Below are 25255 nucleotides of genomic sequence, written 5' to 3'. Positions count from 1 at the left end.
CTCCTGCTTCCTTCCTTCGTTGCCACCTTCCATTCTCCATTGAGGAGCCGGTTATTGATCTTGGCCCATTTCTCAAAGTTGCTGCACTCAAATTCCATCCTCAGCACAGACGGACTCCCCAGCCACATCCTCCCCCGGGGGAATGGCCCCGTCCCTCTTCCTGGGCTTGTTGATGGAGGTCTTACCTCACACCTGCCCCCCTCCCAATAAGAGCCAGTACCCAAGTTTGGGGAAGTGCCATGTTGAGGATGCGGATTCTTCTCTGTGCTCCCTGCCTGTTCAGCCCTGCTGTGAGCACCCAGAGGGCAGACCTAGTCTGGTTCACCAAGTGCCCAGTTCAGGGCCTGGCACAGGGCAGGTGTCAGTTAAGTACAGGCTGCACAGCCAGAGTTGCCGTGTTGCCTGCAAGCCAGAAAGGATGCCCTGCATCTTCCTCCTGTCCAGAAGAACCAACCCAATGATGAGTTGGAGTCAGCAGATCAATGCAGTGGGGAGCAGGAACAAGGCCCAGAATGTGCCTGGGTCTTTCAGTGCAGCGGCTGGGAGGCTGCCCCTTTCACGAAAGGCGGGGCAGTGGGGGCCACCATGGGAGCCTGGGCAACAGGCCCCTCTCCCCACACCTTTCCCTCAAGCCCTGTGTCCCCACTCAGATGCCAAGCCTGACCATGAGGTGGTATGCTGGGCTGGATCAAGGCTGCCCCAGCACAGGACCTGAGGTTAGGGCTGAGTACGGCCCTTCCTTGTGATTTCTCATACAAGCAAGTCACTTAACCTGTTCTTTTAACAGCGGACTAGCCATCCCCACCCTGTTTACCTTTCAGGGGGGATACTGGGAGGAAGACACGAGAAGGTTCCGGGAAGCGCTCAGTGTCACAGCAGTATAAGGTGTCATTGTCTGCCTATGTGGGTGAGGGATGAGGGTGGTGACCCCTGCCACATGCCTAGCTCCAGGCTAGGTGTGCTATGTGAGAACTCTGTGTGTAGACCTTGCAGGCCGGGTGACTCCTCCCTACCCTTATTTTACCAAAGCATCATTAATGCCTCTCAAGGCCACCTTGGAAGTCACAGCAGAGACTTCCAAGAGTCCCCCCAAACTGAGAGACACAGCTGGACAGGGTAGGGGAAGGTGAAAGTCATCTTTTCACTGGGTTAAATACAAGTAGTCCAAAAAAGATCCAAAATAAAAAATGCAATTTTTTATTTGTTGAACATAATTTAAAACTGTAACATAAAAAGATTTCATTCTATCCATCACTAGAAATCCAGAAGACACCTGAAAAGGACTGACTGTTTCCTTGCCACGCAGAAGGTTTGATGAAAAAGTTAAAATCCCATGCATCCCTGGCCCTTCCTCCATGTTGCCCCTCAGAATGCTGCAGCTGCAGCAGGCAGGAGGCAGCAGCAGAACCCGGGCTGTGAAAGGCCCCTCTGCCTCTCTGGGAAAGCTGCTGGGGAAGCCAGAGGTCACAGTGCATTGGAGGCCTGGCTTTCAGCCACTGGCCAGGCCAAAATGAAACATCTGTTCAAGTCTCCCCAGGCACCTTGCTAGGGTGAGCGGGAGAAAGAAGTGGAGAAAACTGAGGCTGGGTCACAAGTTCTCATCCTGGACCTTGGCCTTGAAGTAGCCCCTGCTGGCACAGGAGCAGGGTGAGAGTAAAAGTAAATAAATAAAAGCGACATGCTTCAAGGAGAGAGGGTGACAGACCCACTGAAGCACCCCGTGTCCTGGCTTGGCCAGGGATAAGCCAGGGCGTGATGATTTAAAACACTCTGATCTGAGGCCAATGGCATCAAAATACAAATTGCTGAAGTGGGAGAGGGAGTGAAGGGCTGTTTGTTAGGGGGACTACAGTGGAGATTCTGGCGAGTGTGGGTGGGCTCACCACTGACCCCAGTATTTTCTTTGCTTAACAACCAGAGTAAGAATTAGGATGCCCAGGCTGCCCTCTACTGGCAGTTTCTGGGAAGGTCCACAACACAGCCGCACCCAACCTGCAACCCACAACAGCCAAGAGGAGAGAAAGAAAGAGAGAGGAGAGGAAGAGAGAGGGAGGGGAAGAGAAAGAGGGGGAGAGAGAGAGAGAGAGAGAGCGAGAGCGAGCACTCAGGGAGGATGAGGAGTAGCTACACTTTCTGCCAGGCTGAAGGCATGGCTGGGACCTCCTACTGGGAGGCTAGAAGCATCTCCATTGATTTTAGCAGGTTCCTCCATCTCAGCCTGGTCTGCAGAGGGCCCTGGAGGAGGAAGACCTCTGGTGCTCACTTCAAAGGCATCGAGAAGAACTTGTTCCCAGACTTGCAGCGGACTTGCTCGACGTGCACGCGCAGCAGCACCTCAGCATCTTCAAACCCATCCACGATTGCCTTAAAACAGCAGCCAGGGGAGGACAGTCACATTAAGGGGCATCTGGGACCCAGAGGGCACTGCAAACAAAGCCAGCTCACCCAACTTCAGAGGCTGGGCGAGGCTGAGGCTGCAGGCTCCAGGCTCTGCATTTATTGATCTTGTCTGATCACTTCTGTAACATCTGAGGTTGGTCCCATCATCCCAACTTTACAGATGAGGACACAGATGCTCAGAGCCCTGGATTACAGAAACCAATAAAACCAGGCCTGGGACCCAGGTCTGCCGGAGCCCAAACTAGAGCTCTTTGCCACCTCCAGCAACATCAGGCCAACAGCAAGGCGGCTCCTTAATGAGGGAGCACAGCTGTGTCCAGCCTGCACATGTTTGGTTTGGCTTGCAAAATGTTTTTTAAATATCCAAATTAGTTGCTGACATTTGAAAACTGACAAGATTACATGTAAAAACCTAGGTTTCTGGCTTCTCTTATGAAGCAGAAGTGTTGGCAACTCTAGGCCAACCTTCCTGCATGGCCACACTCCCTACTGTCTCCCCAGCTGGGGCTGGAGTATCAGCCACCACTTACCACTTCACGTAACCTGCTGGTTCTCCTCCAAGAATGCACACGGGAAAGTGGAATCTTTCAGCTACTTATCAAAATCTGATAGACTCTGGGGGCTGGATGTTCCTTACACCTGGTACATTTCACCCATTTCCAGTGCCAGGCCCAAGCCTCTGACCCCTGGGCAAGTGGCTAGGACTTCAGGGGAAGCCTGCAGCCTCCTCGCAGATCAGGGTTCTAGGGCAGTGCTTCCCAAACTGTAATGTGCACACAAATCCCTAGAGATCTGTTAAAATGTAATTCTGATTTCTTAGGTCGGGGGTGGGGGGGGGTAAAGATCTGTATTGCTAATAAGCTTCAGGTGATGCTGAAGCTGCCAGTCCAGGGGCCACACCTTGAGTTGCAAGGGAAGGTGTTGGGGTCTCCTGCCATGTCATTTGTTTCCCAGGGATTCGGGTTTGGGTGCCTCATCCTCCTCCTCTCCAGCATCTGTCCCATCATTTCTGGAGTTCAGTGTGCTCTGTGCTCCCGCCCTGGAAATTCACCTGTAGTTCCTGCAGGCACTGCCCCTCCAGCTGGAGACGTGCATCACCCACACACCAGGCCAGGCTGAGGTGGAAAGAAGGGTCCTGGGGAGGGAAACGAGAGGCAGGCGGTCACCTGGACACCTTGGCAGGCCCTGCCATCACAGCAGGTCTGTGACAGAGCTGTCATGACGTCCCTGCTGGATCCCTGGCCTGCCCAGTGGGAGACAAGATCCTCAGTGTTGATCCCAAGCACCCTCCACAGACGGACAAAATAGCATAGGACTGGTCCTTGCTATGGACTGAATCATGTCCCCTCCCCCAAATTCATGTAGCCCTAACCCCCAATGTAATAGTATGTAAAGATGGGGCCTTTGAGGGGTAATTAGGGTTAGATGAGGTCATGAGGGAAGGACCCTCATGATTAGTGCCCTTTAATCACAGAGAGCTTGGGCACTGCTCTCTCCCTGCAGCCCCCGACCCCTGCCCCACCACGTGAGGACATGGCTAGAAGGCAGCCATCTATAAGCCAGGAAGAACCCTCACCAGAAACCGACCACACTTGGCCGGGTGCAGTGGCTCACGCCTGTAATCCTAGCACTTTGAGAGGCCAAGGCAGGCGGATCAGGAGTTTGAGACCAGCCTGGCCAACACGGTGAAGCCCCGTCTCTACTAAAAATACAAAAATTAGCTGGGGTGGTGTTGCACACATGTAGTCCCAGCTGCTCGGGTGATTGAGGCAGAATTGCTTGAACATGGCAGGCGGAGGTTGCAGGGAACTGAGAATGCGCCACTGCACTCCAGCATGGGTGACAGAGACTCTGTCTCCAAAAAAAGAAAGAAAGATATCAACCACACTGTCACCTTGATCTTGGACTTGTAGCTTCCAGAACTGTGCAAAAATAAATTTCTGTTATTTAGGCCACCCAGTCTATGGTATTTTGTTATGACAGCCTGAGCTAAGACAGTCCTATTCACAGAGGCTTTCCTTGAAGTATCATAGAGAGTCATTACATCTGTGACGTGAAAGAAAATCCACCCTTTATTCTGATCTAGGACATTCCAGTATACACCATACTTTTCAGATGACATGAACAAAATCCCCAAAGTCTCAAGTTTTGAAGCAACAATAATTGTCTCCATTCAAATTCATACTTATCTCCCTCAGCACGGTATAAAAACATACATCAAATAAAACGAATGGCCCTTCAAAGCCCTGATAGTCGACTTAGAGCCCAGGTGCCCTTGGAGGGCCTGGGCAAAGTGCAGGAAGGTGTGTGAAGCTACAACTCTTCTCTGAGGGTCAGTTTGACCAAAAATTATTAGGGACGTCTACTTAAAAAATGTGAAAACAACATGGGAACATAATGGAGCAGAAGGTACAAACCTCGGGCGTATTTATGATATAAAGCAAGATTTCTAAGAAATGTTGGACTTTGGGTGGGCTGCATCTGACTACACCTCAAAGCCCTCACTCCCGAGGTGTGCATCCTCCGAAGGCTGGCATTCAGAGCACTGACACGGGAGGTTCTGAAGGGTCTTCAGTTTGCCTCTTATGAGGGCCTCTTTAAAGACAGTTTTATTCTCATTAGAAATGGGTCAGTGGAGAAGCAGCAGCCTCATTCATTACCTGGTAGAAAGTAGTGAGGTCGAATTCCTCCATGACTCTGTCCACCTCTGAAACTAGGTCCAGGAACTGGGCGTGCCCTGAAGTGACCTCGAGCCCAATAAAGGTCCTGGGGAGAGGAAGACAACACAGGCATGAGATGCAGCCTCTGAGAACGCCAGCCATCTGCACAGCCGAGGAGAAGCCAGGCAGAAAGCCAACAGACCTGGGCCGTGGGTCTCACCCTGTCTCCCTGGTACACTCGCTTTCCTGCTCCATGAGCCAACTCTCTCAGTCCCCAGATTCTCTGTCTGTAAACCTTCCTTTCCCAGTTCTCACCCACACAGCTCTCCTCCCTCTCCTGGATGTAGTAACCCTTCCAGGAATGCCTTCACCCACCACTGCCAAGACACAAACCCAGAAGCTTCTGCATCTCCATTCTCCATTCTCCATCATCGTTCCAATTGCAAACGACTCCTGTCCTCAAGGAGGACTCTTCTCAAGGACTTTGCTTCCTGGCATCTGCCACGCCTCCCACAAGCACTCACACATGCTCTCTCTCGTCTTTAAAAACTCTCCCCTGAACCCATGGCTTCAGCCAGTCCCCATCCCATTCTCAGCAAAACTTCTCAAAAAGACAATTTGTCCACCATCACTATCTCTTTCTCACCTCCCATCTTCAACCCACTTTGCTGGAAGTGCTCTTGTCAAAGTTGCCAACAACCTCCATGTTACCAAATCCAAGGGACACTTTGCTGACTGCCTCGTACCTGCTCATCAGTATCTCACACAGTGGACTCTTCCCTCCTTGAAACCCTTTTCTCTCTTGGCTCCCAAGACACCACCTGCCATGCAGTCTTGGTTTAATCCTGCCTCCTGTCTCCCGGTTCAGTGTCTTCTGCCATCCTCTCTCCTCTCCAGCCTCCCCATGGTGAAGATCACTGGATCTCCTCCATTTGCAATCTCCAGGAGGCTGTTCTCACCCAGCCCCGCTTCCCACACTGGCCAACATTTCTATCTCCAGCTGGTCCCTCTCCTGAACACCCAGTTGTATATGTGACATTTCCACCTAGGGGTTCAATAGGCAGCAAAACCTAGCAGGTACAAACAAACAGGTACAAAGCAGAACTTTTGATTTTCATCCCACCAGTGTCTCCTATCACAGAAAATGGGGCCAGTTGTTCCAGCCTCAAACCCAGGAATCAATGTTCATCTTTCCCGTGCGTCACATAAATCCAACCCATTGGTAATTTGGTTGCTTCTGCCTCAGTGTATCTCCAGTGTGTCCACCTCTTGGTCTTCCACAGCCATCACCCTAATCTAGGCCACCAATGTCCCTCACCTGGACAATGACACTTGGCTCCTCTCTGGTTTCCCTGCATTCACTCTTGCTCCCTTCTATCTTGCCCCCAGACTCCATGGCCACAGACACACCATCTAGCCAGACTGACATCCCCAGATACACATCAGATCATGCCTCTCCTCTGTTCACATCCCTCCAATGGCTCCCATTATACTGAAAATTCAAACTCCTTACTTGACATTGCAGCCCCTGGATAGGCTAACCCTGCCCATCTCATCTCCTATCATTCTCCCACGTGCTCTCTGGGGTTGGCCTCACTGGCCCCCTCAAACACGCTGAAATCTTCCCTGCCTCGGAGTCACTTAGTTTGCTATGTCCTCTGCTTGAAGCTCTTGCAACAGCTCTTCCCAAGACTGGCTTCTCATTCTCAGGTCACCATCAAATGCCATCTCCCTGGCCACTTCCCTGGTACCCTCCTGGACTACCCACTCCTAACCATCATATCACACCACAGTTATTAACAAACACTCTCATTACTTATTAGCTGTTTCCCCTCCGAATATGAGATTGCAAAGAGCAGGGCCTGTGTCTACCTCTTCACTGATGAATCCTTAGCATACAGCAAATGCCTGGCACAAGTGGGTGCTTAACAAACTTGTGCAGCATGGAATAAGTGAACGAATAAATGAGGCCCCTTTCAGAAGTGCTCAGAAAAGGTGGCCCAGTGAGAGTGTCAGACAGGGAGGCTCGCTTTGCAGGCAGGATAATCATTTCTTCTTATGTTCATCTAACACTTCAATACTTTTAACTTTTCAAAGGCCTTGGGGCTCACTTGAGCCTTACAACTGCCCAACAATGGATGTTGGGAGGTGTGTGCCAGTGTGAAAACGAAAGACAGAGATGAAGACATGGACCAAACACCACAACTGGGATGGAGCTGGGCAGAAACAGGTTTTCTGAGTTTCACAGGTTTTCACTAAACCAAGATGCTTCTCTCAATCTCTGTGCAACACCCCCACATACTCCCCCAGTCATTATTTATTTATTTATTTATTTATTTATTTATTTTTGAGACAGAGTTTCGCTCTTGTCGCCCAGGATAGAGTGCAGTGGCATGATCTCGGCTCACTGCAACCTCCTCCTCTAGGGTTCAAGCGATTCTCCTGCCTCAGCCTCCCCAGTAGCTGGGATTGCAGGCGCCTGCCACCACATCCAGCTAATTTTTTGTATTTTTAGTAGAGATGGGGTTTTGCCATGTCGGGCAGGCTGGTCTTGAACTCCTGACCTCAGGTAATCTGCCCACCTTGGCCTCTCAAAGTGCTGGGATTACAAGCGTGAGCCACCGCACTTGGCCTTTTTATTTATTTTTTTGAGACAGGGTCTCACTCTGTTGCCCAGGCTGGAGTGCAGTGGTGCAATCGTGGCTCACTGAGGCCTTGACCTCCAGGGCTCAAGCGATCCTCCCATTTCAGCCTCCCAAGTAGCTGAAACTACAGGCACACACCACCACACTCAGCTAATTTTTGTATTTTTCATAGAGACAGGGTTTGGCCATGTTGCCCAGGCTGGTCTGGAACTCCTGAGCTCAAGCTATGCACCTGCTTCAGCCTCCCAAAGTGCTGGAATACAGGCATGTGCTACTGCACCTGGGATCTCCCAGTTATTTTTCTTAATGAAAGGTTCAGATTTGGGGATAGCTGCCTTTGTAGTCATTGAGTTGGTTAAAAGCAAACAAAAAACGGGACAAATAAGTCCAGAAACAAAGCACTCAATTTTTGCACCAAAGAATCTTCCTCTAATAGTGATTGGGGGTTGGGAAGACCCACCTGGTTTTCTCTTGATTGGTGTAAATCTTTACCTGGTTGGCAGTAAAGAAGAATCTGAAATGTAGAAGACCATATTTCAGGAAAAATCATAAGAGAAAAAGCAGAAAAAATAGCTTATGTTAAAAAAAAAACAAACAGCACTTTGAAAATATAGTTAACTCATTTTGCACTTAATATTATCACCCCATTATGCAGATAGTATACTGAATCCTAAAACATTAGATCTGGACAAGACGTTGAAATCACCCAGCCGGAGTAACATACAACATCATCCAGGTGCTAGTAAAAATTTTACTTTGTTAATAGCAGTTCATTTCGATAAACAATTTGAGACTATCTCAACTCTACTGATGGGAACTGAGAAAGCCATATTTATCAAGTAGGTGATAATGGACCACTTAACAGCTGATTCATTTCTTGCAGTTTTTTTAAAAAAATAGACAACTCCGATTTCATCTAAGCAATCACGAGAACATTTCTTCGTGTGTCAGGGCTGAGCTCAAGCCTTGGCACACATCTGTTTCTCGAATCCTCACACAACTCTGTGAGCAGGCCTACAATTATGCCCATTTTACAGACAAAGAAACGGAGGCATGGTGAAGCTGAATTTGGTGAGCCAGGATTTGCACAGTCAGTCTGCCTGTTTCCAGAGTCCTTGCTGTCACCTATGACCCTTTAGTGAGGGGAAGTAGGTCTCTGTTGGTGTGAAATCGAGACAGATGCCCCCACCCACCCACCCCTCATATCAATAACACAGAAAGAGTCAGGCTCAGCCAGGTAAATGCTTTGACTTGGACTGGTTCTGTCCTTTGTTCTCTGAGACACTAGCAATCTCACCATAGAAAGTCCCGTCACAGAAACAGATCATTTTACAGCCCCCAGGCCAAGGGGCTCACCCCTATCTGAGGGAACATAATATACCAGCATGCTAGGGAGAGTCTCACAATCTGCCCAAGGGCAAAAGTCAGTCAGCCAACTCTCTGCCTCTGGGGAAAATGTAAGGGATCACAGAACCACCAGGAGCTCAATGAAGCGCAGCTTTTAGGAAGAGTTCTCAAGGTGTCTCCCAAACATCCTGGAGTGGACATTGGATGTCTGTGCCCAACCAACACCCCTTCTCCTGGTAACCTCCTGTTGCAAGATGGCTCTCCATCCCTACTCCAGAGGCAGGCTGCCCAGGTCTGGCCAAGCAGAGCTTAGCATCTCCTCAGTCACAGCAACAGAATCAGGGGTGCACTGCCCACTCTTGGTCACCTTAGGCTCAACCAGATGATCGAAGTTGAAGAGACCACACCTGGCCAGGCTTCACTCGTGACACAGAGCAGTGACAGATCCTTTCCTCAGAGGGAACCAGCCCAGGGGTCCGGTCCAGGTGCTGTTTTCTAGTCTCCCAGTGAGCAAGGGAACCAGCCACATATACATCCCACAGGGATCAGAATTTCTTGCAATGGACTTTAGGCAGAATTTTCAGAAGTCCCAGCAAGGGACTCGTGCCCAGTTAAGGAACCACTGTATGCAGGGGAGCCTAGGCCGTGGAGTCCCTGCAGGGGCGCAGTTCACGCGTCTTCCCAGCGCAGGTGCAGTGTGCCAGTCATCAGCACTAGCTCTCCTCCATCCAGGGAAGCTGCTTCTGCAGGATAAGGGAAGCCCTCTGTGTGCAAGGGGGAAGGGCCTGTTAACTCTTTACTCCTAAAGAAAGCGCACAGGAGCCGGGTCAGACCAGGCAGTCATTTCTGTGACTTGTGCTGAAGCTAATCAGAGAGGGAGGCTGTCTTTCCAGGCTGGTACACCATCAGCCCGGAGATGTGATGGCTTCATCATTGTGACAAAGGAAGGGGACAGAGCTGAGATGGTGACAGTCAGGTGCCATGTGATATCTTGTTACCCCGGTCCATTCATGCATGAGCCAGTGCTACCTCTGAATCTTTCAGTTATACCAGCCTATAAATTTCTCTTTGGTTTAAGCCACTTTGGGTTGGGTTTCTGGTACCTGTGGTTAAGACAGTCCTGATAGTATACATATGGCTCAATCAATTTGATAATGACAATCCAAAGAGGGGGAGGGCTGGACTAGGTTGAGAGATAAGTTTGAGTCCTGATTCCCCGGCCAAGTGACTGGATTGGGACAAATCCTGTCCTCCTCTGGCCCCCAGAAGGGGTTCAACTAACTGAGCAGTTTCCCAGCTGGGCAGTGACATCCTATGGAATTCCCGGGCCTATGGCCCCCTGAACTGTGGGAGTAGGGCTTTGGCTAGAAGACTGTTTATTTCTGTTTTACATAGCCACACACCAGGCTTTTGTGCAACACCTCATTTGAAAAAAGGCTCTGCTGATAAAGGCATGGTCAGAAAACCACCAGCTGGGCGGCTTCTTAGGCTCCTTCTAGTACCAACAGTAGACGATCCAGAAAGATATTCTCTGGGTTCCCTCATTCCCGCCTCATGACTCCACAAGCATCTATTTGATGTCTTTGTGAGCAGAGCACTAGGGAAAAGCTGTGGGGTAATTCAGAGAGAGGCCACAGTCCTGGCCTGGAGGAACGGGGCTTCCAGGAGGGAAGATGGACACAGGAATGACTGCATATGAGGGTGAGTGAAATGACCACCAGGGGTAAACAACCACAGGACCGACTGATCTCTGGATGGAGGGATTCTGCAGGAGATGCCAACCGGCAGAGCTTCAGGGAAAGAGCAGGATTTTGATCTGGACCAGTCTAGCAGGAGATGCATTTCTGGTAGGAAAAGAGTTATAAAATAACACAATAGGTAAGGGGGAAAAAAAGCCCCAGGTTGGCAGACAAAATCAGAAGTGGGGTCTGGTACTAAGCCTTCACCCAAGTGGTGTGCTGAGGGCACCCATGATCTCCTTTCACCCCCACAAGCCCCCAGTGAGGTAGCCCCCACCACTACCATGACCTGTTTGACCTATTATTGTGAAATGATAACGTATGTGTTGGTCTCAGCCTCCAGTTCCTGACACAGAGATCCTAAAACCTATGTCATTTCCTAAGCAGTGGGGGTGCTAGGAGCATCTTTTGTTCTATTATCTGGTCTGTGACCCTGGCTCCTGACACAGAGCTCCTAAATCTTTTGGAATTTCCTGGGTGACAGGAGCATCTTTGGTTCTGATGAGGCAACTCTCAGTGGCCTCCTGGATGGGGGCCGATCACAGAAAGAGCAAGGCATGATGAGAAGCTGGAAACTTTCAGCCCCACCCCCTATCCTCCTGGGATGGGAGGGAAGCTAGAGACTGAGTTAATAATCCATCATGCCAACATGATGAAGCCTCTGTAAAAATTTGGAACTACAGGGTTTGAGGAGCTTCCCTTGGTGAATAAGAAGGCACCCATGTGCTGGAAGGGTGGCTCACCCCCAACTCCACAGGGTCAGAAGCTCCCATGCTCGGGACCCTTCCAGACCTCACCCTACCTCTCTCTTCATGTGGCTGTTCATGTGTATCCTTTGTAATAAACTGGCGACCTCGTAAGTGGACTGTTTGCCTGAATTCTGTGAGCCATTCTAGCAAATGATCAAACCTGAGGAGGGGGTCCATAGAATCTCTGATTTGTAGTGAAATCAGACAGATGTTGTGGGTAACCTAAGAGCTCAACACTGCAGATGGTGTCTGACATGGAGCGCAGTCTTGTGGGACTGAGCCCTTAGCCTTTGAAGTCTGCACTAACCCTGGGTGATTAGTGTCAGAATTGAGTTCGATTATAGGACACCCAGTGGGTGTCTGTAGAGTTGGATAATTTGTTGGTGCGGAAAAAAACTCTACACATCTGGTCACAGAAGTGCTGGAAATACTGAGCGAGGGCTTACAGAGAAACAGCTGGCTTTTCCTACAGAGCAGATAAGGCATCAGGGGTGTCAAGAGCTTCCACGGCATGCCCAAGGTCACGCAGGACAAGAAGTGGAGCAGGCAGCCCCAGGAGAGGGTCCGTGTTCTATCTTTAGGTCTGGCCTGCCTGCTGGGGTAATGCCCGCAGTAGCTCAGAAGAGGAGGAGAAGTCATGGAGGGGAGGGAGCGGAGCGGCAGAGGGAAGCACTCACCTCTGGAAGGAGGCCATGCGGACTTTCAGAGCCTGCACAAAGGGGAGGATCCAGTGGTGGCGCAGAACCACACTCTGGGACAGGCTGAGGTGGAACGCTTCCATCCTTACCAGGCGGGGGACATATGTCTGGGCATGGGGGAGCAACACGTCAAGCAGATCCAGGAACTCCTCCTTGGCTTCATCTGGAGGAGAAGAGTAAAGAGGGCAGGCCGTTCTCTCAGCCAAGGTGCCATGGCTGAATGAAGAAGCCCAGAAGGCAGACGGAGGTCCTTATTACTCTGGGTTTGGGGAGAAAATTACTTGGACAGCAGTCTATGTCTATGTCTTCTAATATAATTTTATTTTATTTTATTTATTTATTTTTTTAGATGGAGTCTCACTCTTGTCGCAGAGGTTGGAGTACAGCGGCACCATGTTGGCTCACTGCAAACTCCGTCTCCTAAGTTCAAGCAATTCTCCTGCCTCAGCCTCCCGAGTAGCTGGGATTACAGGTGCCCACCACCACACCCAGCTAGTTTTTATATTTTCAGTAGAGACGGGGTTTCACCATGTTGGCCAGGCTGGACTCGAACTCCAGACTTCAAGTGATCCACCCGCCTCAGCCTACCAAAGTGCTGGGATTACAGGCATGAGCCACTTCTAATAGTATTTTAATAGGCATTTCTGGGAAGTCCCAGCTAGAACAATCAGACAAGTGAAAGAAACAAAAGGCATTCAAATTGGAAAGGAATAAGTAAAATTATCCTGCTTGAGGATGATATGATCTATTTGTCTTTTTTGCTTGTTTTTGTTTTTTTGAGAGTCTTACTCTGTTGCCCAGGCTGGAGTGCAGTGGCTTGATCTCAGCTCACCGCAACGTCTGCCTCCCAGGTTCAAGCAATTCTCCTGCCTCAGCCTCCTGAGTAGCTGGGACTACAAGTGTGTGCCACCACATCTGGCTAGTTTTTCTATTTTTAGTACAGATATGTTTTCACCATGTTGGCCAGGCTGGTGGTCTTGAACTCCTGACATCAAGTGATCTGCCCACCTTGGCCTCCCAAAGTGCTGGGATTACAGGCGTGAGCTACTGCGCCTGGCCTGATCTTATATTTGGAAAAGCCTAAAGACTCCACCAAAAAACTATTAGAACTGATAAATTTAATAAAGTTGCCGGATACAAAATCAGCATACAAAAATCAGTAGCATATCTACATGTCAACAATGAACAATCTGAAAAAGAAATCAAGAAAGCAATCCCAATTGCAATAGCTACAAATAAAATAAAATACCTAGGAGTAAACTTAACAAGAAGTGAAAGATCTCTACAATGAAAACTATAAAACACCGACACAAGAAATTGAAGAGGATACAAAAAAATGAAATGATATTCCATGTTCATGGATTGGAATAATCAATAGTGTTAAAATGTCCATACTCTCTAAAGCCATCTACACATTCAATATAATCTCTATCAAAATACCCATGACATTCTTCACAGAAATAGAAAAAATAATCTAAAAATTTATATAAAACCACAAAAGACCCCAGAATAGTCAAAGCCATCCTGAGCAAAAAGAACAAAACTGGAGGAATCACATTACCTCAGATTATACTACAGAGCTATAGTAACCAAAACAGCCTGGTACTGGCCTAAAAACAGACACACAGACCAATATAACAGAATAAAGAACCCAGAAATAAATCCATACATCTACTCTGAACTCATTTTCAACAAAGGTGCCAAGAATATACACTGGAAAAAGATAGTTTCTTCAATAAAAGGTGCTGGGAAAACTGGATATCCACATGCAGAAGAATGAAATTAGGCCTCTATCTTTCGCCATATACAAAAATCAAATCAAAATGGATTAGAGACTTAAATCTAAGACCTCAAACTATGAAACTACTACACATTGGAGAAACTCTCCAGGACATTAGTCTGGGCAAAGATTTCTTAAGTAATTCCCCACAAGCACAGGCAACCAAAGCAAAAATGGACACAAGGGATCATATCAAGTTAAAAAGCTTCTGAACAGCAAAGGAAACAACAAAGTGAAGAGACAACCCACAGAATGGGAGAAAATACTGGCAAACTATCCATCTGATAAGAGATTAATAACCAGAATATATAAGGAAATCAAACAACTCTATAGGAAAAAAAATCTAATAATCCAATTTAAAAATGGGCAAAATATCTGAATAGATAATCTCTCAAAAGAAGACATATAAATGGCAAACAGGCATATGAAAATGTGTTCAATATCATTGATCATCAGAGGCATGCAAATTAAAACTATTAACTAGCTATCATCTCACCCTAGTTAAAACGGCTTTTATTCAAGACAGGCAATAATAAATGCTGGTGAGGATTTAGAGAAACACTGTTGGTGGGAATGTAAATTAGTACAGCCATTACAGAGAACAGTATGGAGGTTCCTCAAAAAACAAAATAGAAATACCATATGACCCAGAAATTCCACTGCTGGGTTTGTACCCAAAAGAAAGGAAATCAGTATCTCGAAGAGGTATCTGTACTCCCATGTTTATTGCAGCACTATTCACAATAGGCAGGATTTGGAATTAACCTAAGTGTCCATCAACAGACAATGGATAAAGAAAATGTGGCACATATACAACATGGAGTACTGTTCAGCCACAAAAAAAGAATGAGATCCTGTCATCTGCAACAATACGGATGGGAACTGGAGGACATGATGTTACATGAAATAAGACAGGCACAGAAAGACAAATTTTCCATGTTCTCACTCATCTGTGGAAGCTAAAAATTAAAACAATTGAACACACAGAGATAGCAGAAGGATGGTTACCAGAGGCTGGGAAGGATAGTGGGGGTGGGGCAGGTAGGGTGAAGAATGAGGATGGCTGATGGGTACAAAAATATAGTTAAATACAATAAATAAGATCTAGTATTTGATAGCACAATAGGTGACTACACTCAGCAATCATTTTCTGTACATTTTAGAATAAGGGAGTACAACTGGAATGTTCATAACACAAAGAAATGATGAATCCTTGAGGTGATGGTGCTCCATTTACCCTGATGGGATAATTACACATTGCATACCTGTACCAAAATAGCTCATGTACTCCATACATACATACACCTACAATGTACCCAAAAAATTAAAAATAAAAAAATTTAAAGTTTTGTTATTTTTTCTTTAAAAAATAGGTGTTTCTGGTTATAGAAATAACACATGCTCATAGTAAAAAATTGAAATTAATAAGCAATAAGCAGGAGACTTCCAGTTTCCGGTCCAGCATGTAAGATGCTTAGAAGTCGCCACCTCATCCTAACAACAAGCAAAACGCTGAACAAACTGAAAAAGCAACAACTATTCTTAGCTGCATAAGAGACGTGAGGTCACAGGGCAAACTGCTGCCCCCAAAATCAGAGAGACCAACAGGCAAATACAGAGACTCACAAATTACCAGAGCAGAAACCTACAACAAGCTGAAGGCTCTGCAGGAACCAGCAGCAGGGTAGGGAAACCTGAGCTGTAATCGACAACCTGCTGGAGACTCAGTGTGTACAAATCTGAGTTAAAAACGCCAGGGGAACTCTGTCGGTGGGGGCACCCGCATTTTTGTGAGGTTTACCTCCTAGATGTCTACCAGGCTATTGCAGTGAATACTGGAAAAAATATCCTGTGCTTCTGGCTGGGGAAGGGGGAAGGCAACCATTTGGAAACATATAGGAGCATCCTGTTTTTCTCCCCCCCTTCTTTTTTTTTTCTTTGAGACGGAGTCTCACTCTGTTGCCCAGGCTGGAGTGCAGTGGCACGATCTCTGCTCACTGCAACCTCTGCCTCCCGGGTTCAAGCGATTCTCCCGCCTCAGCCTCCCGAGGAGCTGGGACTACAGGCATGTACCACCATGCCCAGCTAATTTTTTTGTATTTGTAGTAGAGACAGGGTTTCACCATGTTGGTCAGGCTGGTCTCCAACTCCTGACCTCAAATGATCTGCCTGCCTCAGCCTCCCAAAGTGCTGGGATTACAAGCCTGAGCTACCGCGCCCAGCCGGGAGCATCCAGTTTTTCTTAACAAGGTCTGCCCTCCGGAGAAACTTATTTAATTACAGCCTAACCTGAAAGCATTTTATCAGACTCATAACTGACCTGGGGGATGTGAAATATCAAACTGCAGCACCTTCTGGCCATCCTGTTCCACCTACAGGGGGAAAATTCTGAGAAGCATGTGGGAAGTTCCCAGTCCAGAGGAACCAGCTCACCAAAAGATTGAGACCCAGTCACAGGAGTACAAAATGATTCTTGTCCCCCAGCACCTCACCACCACATTCATACAGGCCTGTTTACCAGTTCCTTTCACATAGTACTTCCTGTCCAGCTATCGAGGAAAAATTATAAGACATACTAGAGGGCAAAAATACAATTTGAAGAAAAATAGTATGCATCAGAACCCTTTAAATATAAAAGACTAGAAACCATACAACGTCTGATCTTAGGCCACAATGAAATTAGACTAAAAATCTGTAACAGAAATGTAGCTGGAAAATCTCCAAATACTTGGAGGTTAAACAACACACTTCTAAATAACACATGGATCAAAGAAGAAATCTCCAGAAAACTTTATAAATATTTTGAACAAAATAAAAATGAAAACATAACTTATCAAAACTTGTAGAATGCAGTAAAAGGTGCTTAGAAGAATATTTATAGCATCAAATGCATATATTAGAAAAGAAGATCTAGACTGGGCATGGTGGCTCACGCCTGTGATCCCAGCACTTTGGGAGGCCGAGGCAGGTGGATTGCCAGAGGTCAGGAGTTCAACACCAGCCTGACCAATATGGTGAAACTCCGTCTCTACTAAAAATACAAAAATTAGCTGGGCATGGTGGTGCGTGCCTATAGTCCCAGCTACTCGGGAGGCTGAGACAGGAGAACCGCTTGAACCTGGGAGGCGGAGGTTGCAGTGAGCAGAGATTGCACCACTGCACTCCAGCCTGGGCGATGGAGCGAGGCTCCCTCACAAAAAAAAAAAAAAAAAAAAAAAAAAAGAAAGTCTAAAGTCAATCATCCAACTTTCATCTTAGGAAAGTAGAAAAAGAACAGCAAATTTAATCCAAAGTAAGCAGAAGTAAAGAAATAATTAAAATTAGAGAAGAAATCAATAAAATTGAAGACAAGAAATCAATAAAGAAAATCAATAAAACCAAAAGCTGGTTGTTTGAAAAGATTAGTAAATCGACAAGTTTCTAGCCAGGCTAAGAAAAATAGAGAGGGCACACAAATTACTAAAATCAGTAATGAAAGATGGGACATCATTACAGATCCCATGGATAATAAAAGGATAATCAAATAATAGCATGAATAACTTTATGTCCACAAATTTGATAACCTAGATGAACTGGAACAATTCCTTGAAAGACCCAATCTGCAAAAACTCACAAAAGAAGAAATAATCTAAATAGGCCTAAATCTATTAAACAAATTGAATACACACACACACACACATCTATATATATATATATTTTTTTTTTTTTTGAGGCAGAGTCTCGCTCTTTTGCCCAGGATGGAGTACAGTGGTACAATTTTGGCTCACTGCAACCTCTGCCTCCTGGGTTCAAGCAATTCTCCTGCCTCAGTCTCCCAAGTAGCTGGGTTTACAGGCACCTGCCACCACGCCTGGCTAATTTTTTTGTATTTTTTTAGTAAAGACATGGTTTCCCCATGTTGCCCAGGCTGGTCTCAAACTCCTGAGCTCAGGCGATCCACCTGCCTCAGCCTCCAGAAGTGCTGGGATGACAGGCATGAGCCACTGCACCCAGCCTGAATAAATAATTAATTACCTTCCGGCTGGGCTCTGCGGCTCACACCTGTCATCCCAGCACTTTGGGAGGCCGAGGCAGGTGGATCACCTGAGGTCAGGAGTTTGAGAATAGCCTGGCCAACATGGTGAAACACATCTTTACTAAAAGTACAAAAATTAGCCAGGCGTGGTGGTAGGTGCCTGTAATCCCAGCTACTCAGGAGGCTGAGGCAGGAGAATAGCTTGAACCTGGGAGGCAGAGGTTGCAGTGAGCCGAGATCATGCCAGTGCACTCCATCCTCGGCAACAGAGTGAGACTGTGTCTCTGGAAAAAAAATACCTTCCAGGCCCAGATGGGTTTGGTTCACTAGAGAATCCCACCGAACATTTAAGGAAAATATTAAAACAATTATCTACAGTCTTTCAGAAGACAAAAGCAGAGAGAATACTTCCTGACTTATTCCATGAGGCCAGCTTTATCCTCATACCAAAACCAGAAAAAGACATTACAAGAAAACTACAGACCCATATCTCTCATGGACAGAGATGTAAGATTCTCAAGAAAATATTAGCAAATTGAATACAACAACCTATAAAAAGAATAATGCTCCACAACTAAATGGGATTTATCCCAGGTATTCAAAGCAGGCTCAACATTCAAAAATCAATTAATGTAATCCATCCAATCAATAGGCTAAAGGAGAAAAATCACACAATCCTATCAATAGATACAGAAAAAGTATTTGACAAAATCCAATGCCCACTCAAGATAAAAACTCCCAAAAAACTAGGAATAGAGGGGAACTTTGTCAACTTGATAGAGAATGTCTAAAAATACCTATAGCTATCTGATGGGAAACTCCAAAGCTTTCCCACTAAGATCAGGAACAAGGTAAAGATGCCTCCTCCCACTATGGCTTTTCAACTCATACTGGAAGTCCTAGCTAACGCAACAAGACAAGAAAAGGAAATAAAAGGTATACAGATAGGCAAAGAAGAAATAAGACTTTTTTTTTTTTCCCCCTCTCCAAGACGGAGTCTTGCTTTGTCGCCCAGGATGGAGTGCAGTGGCACAATCTCGGTTCACTGCAACCTCCACCTCCTGGGTTCAAGCAATTCTCCTGCTTCAGCCTCCTGAGTAGCTGGGATTACAGGTATGCACCACCACACTCAGCTAATTTTTGTATTTTAGTAGAGACAGGGTTTTGCCATGTTGACCAGGCTGGTCTTAAACTCCTGACCTTGTGATCCACCTGCCTTGGCCTCCCAAAGTGCTGGGATTACAGGTGTGAGCCACCACGTCTGGCCTGTTTTTCCTTTTTTTTTTTTTTTTTTTTTTTTTTTTTGACAAAGTTTCACTCTTGTTGTCCAGGCCGGAGTGCAATGGTGCAATCTCAGTTCACCGCAACCACCGCCTTTCTTCTGCCTCAGCCTCCTGAGTAGCTGGGATTACAGGCATGCACTACCACGGCCAGCTAATTTTGTATTTTTAGTAGAAACGGGGTTTCTCCATGTTGGTCAGGCTGGTCTTGAACTCCTGACCCCAGATGATCTGTCTGCCTTGACCTCCCAAAGTGCTCGGATTACAGGTGTGAGCCACCATGCCCAGCGTGTTTTTCTTTATAGATGACATGATTGTCTATGAAGAAAATCCAAAAGAATTAACAAAAAAAAATCTTCTGGAAGTAATAAATTATATAGCAAGGTTGCAGTGTACAAAGTTAACATACAAAAGTCAATTTCTGTATATTTGCTTTCCTATACACCGGCAACGAACAAGTAGGATTTGAAATAAAAGATACAGGGTTTACCTTAGCACCCCCACAAAATGAAATACTTAAGTATAAATCTAACAAAGTAAGTATAAGATCTATGTGAGGAAAACTATAAAACTCTGATGAAAGAAATCAAAGAAGAACTAAATAAGTGGAGAGATGTTCCATGTTTATAGATAGAAAGATTCAATATTGTAAAGATGTCAGTTCTTCCCAACTTGATCTACAGATTCAATGCAATCCCAATCAAAATCCCAGCAAATTATTTGGTGATACTGACAAACAGACTTTAAGGTGTACATGGAGAGGCAAAAACCCAAAATAGGCCAAGTGCTGTGGCTCATCCCTGTAATCCAAGCACTTTGGGAGGCTGAGGCAAGAGGATTGCTTGAGCCCAGGAATTCAAGACCAGCTTGGGCAATATAGTAAGACCCTATCTCTTAAAAAAGGAACCCCCTCCTTGCCCACAAAAAAAAAAAAAAAAAAAAAACCAGAATAGTCAACACACTACTGAAGGAGAAGAACAAACTTGGAGGACTGAAACTACCCAACTTTGAGACTTACTATGTGAAGTTACAGCAATCAAAACAGTGTGGTATTGGTGAACAAATAGATGAATGGAACAGAATTGAGAACCCAGAAATAGACCCACATCAATACAGTCAACTGATCTTTGGCAAAGGAGCAAAAACAATACAATGTGAAAAAGATAGTCTTTTCAACCAGTGCTGCTGGAATAACTGGATATCCATATATAAGAAAAGGAATCTAGACACAGACCTTCCACCTTTCACAAAAATTAACTCAAAATGGATCACAGAACTAAATGTAAAATGCAAAACTGTAAGATTCCTGAAAGATAACATAGGAGAAAAATGTAGATGATCTTGGGTTTGGTGATAACTTTTTAGATATGACACCAAAGGCAAGATCCGTGAAAGAAATAATTGATAAGCTGGACTTCATTAAACTTAAAAACTTCTGCTCTGTGAAAGACAACGTCAAGAGAATGAAAAGGCAAGCTACGGGCTGGGAAAAAAATGTATTTGCAAAAGACATATCTGATAAAGGACTATTATCGCAAATATAAAGAACTCTTAAAACTCAGTATTAATAAGCAAAAATGATTAAAAAGTGGGCAAAAGACCTTATCAGACACCTCACTGAGGAAGATACACAGATGGCAAAAAGCATATGAAAAGATGATCTGGATCATATGTCATCAGGGAAATGCAAATTAACAGACAACAGTGACATATTACTACACACCTATTAGAATGGCTAAACTCCAGAACACTGCCAATACCAAATGCTGACGAGGATGCGGAGCAATAGGTACTTTTATTCATTGCTGATGGGAAGCAAAACGGTACAACCACTGTGGAGGACAGTTTAGTGGTTTCTTACAAAACTAAACATACTCTTATTACAAAATCCAGCAGTATATTCCTAATGTAAACTACGGACTTTAGGTGACTATGGTGCATCAATGTAGGTTCATCAGTTGTGACAAATGTACCAATCTGGTGGGGGGTATTGATAAAAAGAGAGACTACACCTGTGTGGGGGTACAGGGTATAGAGGAAATCTCTGTACCTTCTGCTCAATTTTGCTGTGAATCTAAAACTGTTTTAAAAAATAAAGTCTAGGCTGGGCACCGTGGCTGATGCCTGTAATCCTAGCACTGTGGCTGATGCCTGTAATCCTAGCACTTTGGGAGGTCAAGGTGGGTGGATGGGCTGAGCTCAGGAGTTTGAGACCAGCCTGGGCAACATGGTGAAACCCCATCTCCACTAAAATACAAAAAATTAGCTGGGCATGGTGGTGCATGCCTGTAGTCCCAGCTACTCAGGAGGCTGAGGCAAGAGAATCGCTTGAACCTGGGAGGCAGAGGTAGCAGTTAGCCGAGATTGTGCCACTGCACTCCAGTCTGGGTGACAGAGCAAGACTCTGTCTCAAACAAACAAATAAATAAAGTCTATTAAGACAAAAAATGTTTAAAAAAATGCAAAGGAAAAAGCAGGAGCCCCTGAAATTGTCACCTAAAGCAATGGTCTCCAAACTACTGTGATCACACAGCCCATTAGTAAAACAAGTTTGCATGTATACTCTAATAAATATATATTTATAAATTACAAGTGTGTGCTACTCTGTAAAATTATGTGTTATAAAATGTGCACTCTCAAAAACAGAAATATAAAAAGATGAGATAAAAAGAAATACATTTAAAAGTTCTAATGATTTTCTCCTACACCCTAAAGTGTGGGATCATCTTGACCTCTCCCCTAGTGGCATATACCCCCCGTTTCAACACCAACTACCCTAGAGATAACTACTGTTAAACTTTGGTGCCTATTTCCATATGCATATACTAATTTATATATCTTATTTGTTTAAAAAAAAAAAAACAGAGAGTATACCATTTAAACAGTTCTGGAACTAGTTTCTACATATAACATTACATGTTGGACATCTTTCCCCTCAGTATAGAGAGGTCAAGTTCATTATTAGAGCTCCATAGTAATCTATTAATCAGAATAGATTAGCATTTCTCTAATCAGTCTACTGTTGATAGACATTTAGCATGATTCCAATTTTTCACAAAGAACACCACAATGACCACCCTTGTATGTTCACATGTTATTTGTTTATTTATCAAATATGTGACTGCAGCTGCATGTCTTCTCAGCCAGGCATGGTGGCTCACGCCTGTAATCCCAGCACTCTGGGAGGCAGAAGCAGGTGGATCACCTGAGGTCAGTAGCTCGAGACTAGCCTGGCCAACATGGTTAAAACACTGTCTCTACTAAAAATACAAAAATCAGCCAGGGGTGATGGCGGGCACCTGTACTCCCAGTTATTCGGGAGGCTGAGGCAGGAGAATCGCTTGAACCCCGGAGGTGGAGATTGCAGTGAGCTGAGATAGTGCCATTGCACTCCAGCTGGGCGACAAGAGCGAAATTCCGTCTCTCAAAAAAAAAAAAAAAAAAAAAAAAAAAAAAGCCAGAGTCTTCTCACACCCAGTATCCTACTCAATTTGCCCAAATCCCCTGGTGGATAGGCAGCATAAAGAATCATGTCATCCTCCTTGGGCAGATGGGGAAATGAAGGTTTCAAGACCTAAACTTACTCTGTGTACTTTGCTAACAACTTGACATAGATTATCTGATTTAATCTTCATGATAGTCTTAGAAGACTGGTATTACTACTCTCCCATTTTATCTATTTATTTATTTTAATTTTATTTTATTTGAGATGGAGTCTCACTCTGTCACTCAGGCTGGAGTGCAGTGGAGCGATCTTGGTACACCACAATCTCTAACTCCCAGGGTCAAGCAATCCTCCCACCTCAGCCTCCCAAGTAGTGGGGACCACAGGCGTGTGCCACCACGCCTGACTAATTTTTTTGTATTTTTGGTAGAGACAGGGTTTCCCCATGTTGCCCAGGCTGGTCTCAAACGCCTGGGCTCAAGTAATCTGCCTGCCTCTGCCTCCCAAAGTGCTGGGATTATGGGCGTGAGCTACCTGGTCTCGCCAGCGCTACCCCCATTTTAGATTTGAAGAAATAGAAGCTCTGAGAAGTCTAGTATCTTATAAAGGGCACCCAGAGTAGTGGGCAGCGGAGTGAGGTCTGACTCTGAAGCCTGGGCATTTTCTGCCTGCCACCTGCTGATCAGAGCTAGGGTGGGATTTGAACCTTGCACACCCAGCGTACCCAGGGCCCTCTCAGAAATAAAGTGCCTGCTGTGCCCTGGCATGACCTTGACACCCTGCTCCAGATTCTCCTTTGGTCACCTCCTCATGAACTGGGAGAATATTATACCCAGAGGTAATACATATTTCAGGCTATGAATTCAAAACCAAGATGACAGAAAAATCCCCAATTCTTGAAACCTGCTCTTTCTCTGCTAAGTCAATGACTTTCCCACAACCAGTGTTAGAGGTTTCTGGTTTCTTCCTAGTTGGGGCCAGATTCTACCCTTCATGAGGCACCTATGGGTCTATGGGTCTTGGCCACTTTCCTTTTACACATCACTCACATGGTACATAGACGTGGGTGGCCCAGTTGCCCCGCTCGTGGGGGAAGGTGCGCACCCGTCCCCCGTGTTTTGTGCTGTCATCTTCAGGCCCCTCCTCGGTGCCCGGGAACATGTTCAGCACACTGTCAGGTACTGGAAATCTCTGCCTGGGAAGGGGGCTCTGGCCACTGCAAAAGAAAAACAGAAAAATGACCACATTTATCCTCTTAGCATTCTCTACCTTTGTACATACCACAAAAGTTGTAACCCCTTATATATGGTGGCTCTGAGGGTGTGTTTCCAGCCTGGTGCTGGAAGCAGCTTCCAGATAGCAAAATTATTTCTCCAGTATTGTCTCATTGGGGTCTCCAACTCTGGGGCACGAGGTCCCCATGGGAAACAACAGGGCATACAGCAATGTGGTTCAGGGGTCACATTCCCAAGCTGGACAGGCTGGAGTGGCACTTTTTAGCTCTGTGATCTTGGGCAAGTTATGTCCCCTTTCTGGGCCTCAAATGCCTCATCTGAAGGTATATGTCTATCTGATAGAGCAATTGTGAGATCAACTGAGCTACGGCTTGTAAAGCACTCTGCAAAGATAAGGCCTAGCATTTAAGAACCTAAGCCCCAGGAAGTCAGAGAGGCTGATGGTTTTGTTCACTGCTGAATTCCCAGACCCCAGCCTGGCATGGAGTGGGTGCTCAGTGAATATTTACTGGATGAATGAAAAGGCTCTCCCTAAGCTTTAGCAAGTATTACTATCACAATTGTGTTCAAATCAGGAAACGGACCTAGGATGGTACAGGGATGTGTGCCGGGCGGTAGAATAGGCCAGCGTGGAGGCTGGACCGGAACGCAGGTCTGGCTTCCCAACTTGGCCCTAGCCAGGTGGGGCCACTCTGGGGCTTTGTCTGGGGGTACCTTCTGGATCCCCCTTTCTCCCTGTGTCCCCTTTTCCTTTCCCGGAGCCGCCCCGCACCCTCCCTCCCCACTCCAGCCCCAGACACTCGGGTCCCGTCAGGGTCCAGGGTGAATGCGCGCGCCCTCCGGAGAGACTTCCTCACTCCTTACCGACGGTGGCTCCCATCCCCCGGCCTGGTCTGCCTCCCGTCCTCGGACTCATCCTCGGAACCGCTGCTGCTGTAGCCCACCAGGGGCGCCGCGCTCATGGGGCCTCATCCAAGACCACAGAACAGGTCCACGAGCAGCCTCACCCGGCACCCGAAGTTCCGCTGTACCGGAAGCGCCCTCCCAGGGGCGGGACCTGGGCTGGCACCGCCTCGGGGCGGGGCCGGGAGGGGCGGAACCCGGCAGGACAGGGACCAAAATTCAGCCCACCGACTCCACGCTGCCTGCAGGCTGCGCACGCGGCTCTGGCCACCTGCAGCCTCCTGGCACCCGCCAGCCTTCGTGTACCCATTTCACAGATCGCTCAGGGCCCTCACCTTTCTGCCCGCTGCTCTTTCTGC

The 25255-nt window shown here is 46.4% G+C and overlaps 1 protein-coding gene across 1 annotated transcript; it reads right to left on the bottom strand.

The window, feature by feature from the left end:
- Positions 1-1174: 1174 nt before the first annotated feature.
- USB1 (U6 snRNA biogenesis phosphodiesterase 1) lies at positions 1175-25112 on the bottom strand. Its single transcript, XM_007993494.3, has 7 exons — positions 24858-25112; positions 23808-23974; positions 12218-12401; positions 8166-8219; positions 5061-5166; positions 3452-3535; positions 1175-2364 (listed from the first exon to the last, which is right to left on the bottom strand). Exons 1-7 carry the CDS (start codon positions 24953-24955, stop codon positions 2260-2262), a joined length of 798 nt encoding a protein of 265 aa, XP_007991685.1. The 5' UTR covers positions 24956-25112; the 3' UTR covers positions 1175-2259.
- Positions 25113-25255: the final 143 nt, after the last annotated feature.

This window comes from Chlorocebus sabaeus, chromosome 5, assembly GCF_047675955.1.
Source record: "Chlorocebus sabaeus isolate Y175 chromosome 5, mChlSab1.0.hap1, whole genome shotgun sequence".
Lineage (NCBI taxonomy): Eukaryota > Metazoa > Chordata > Mammalia > Primates > Cercopithecidae > Chlorocebus > Chlorocebus sabaeus.
The sequence above is the reverse complement of the archived record's forward strand: the minus strand, read 5'-3'. Positions and strand labels throughout refer to the sequence as shown.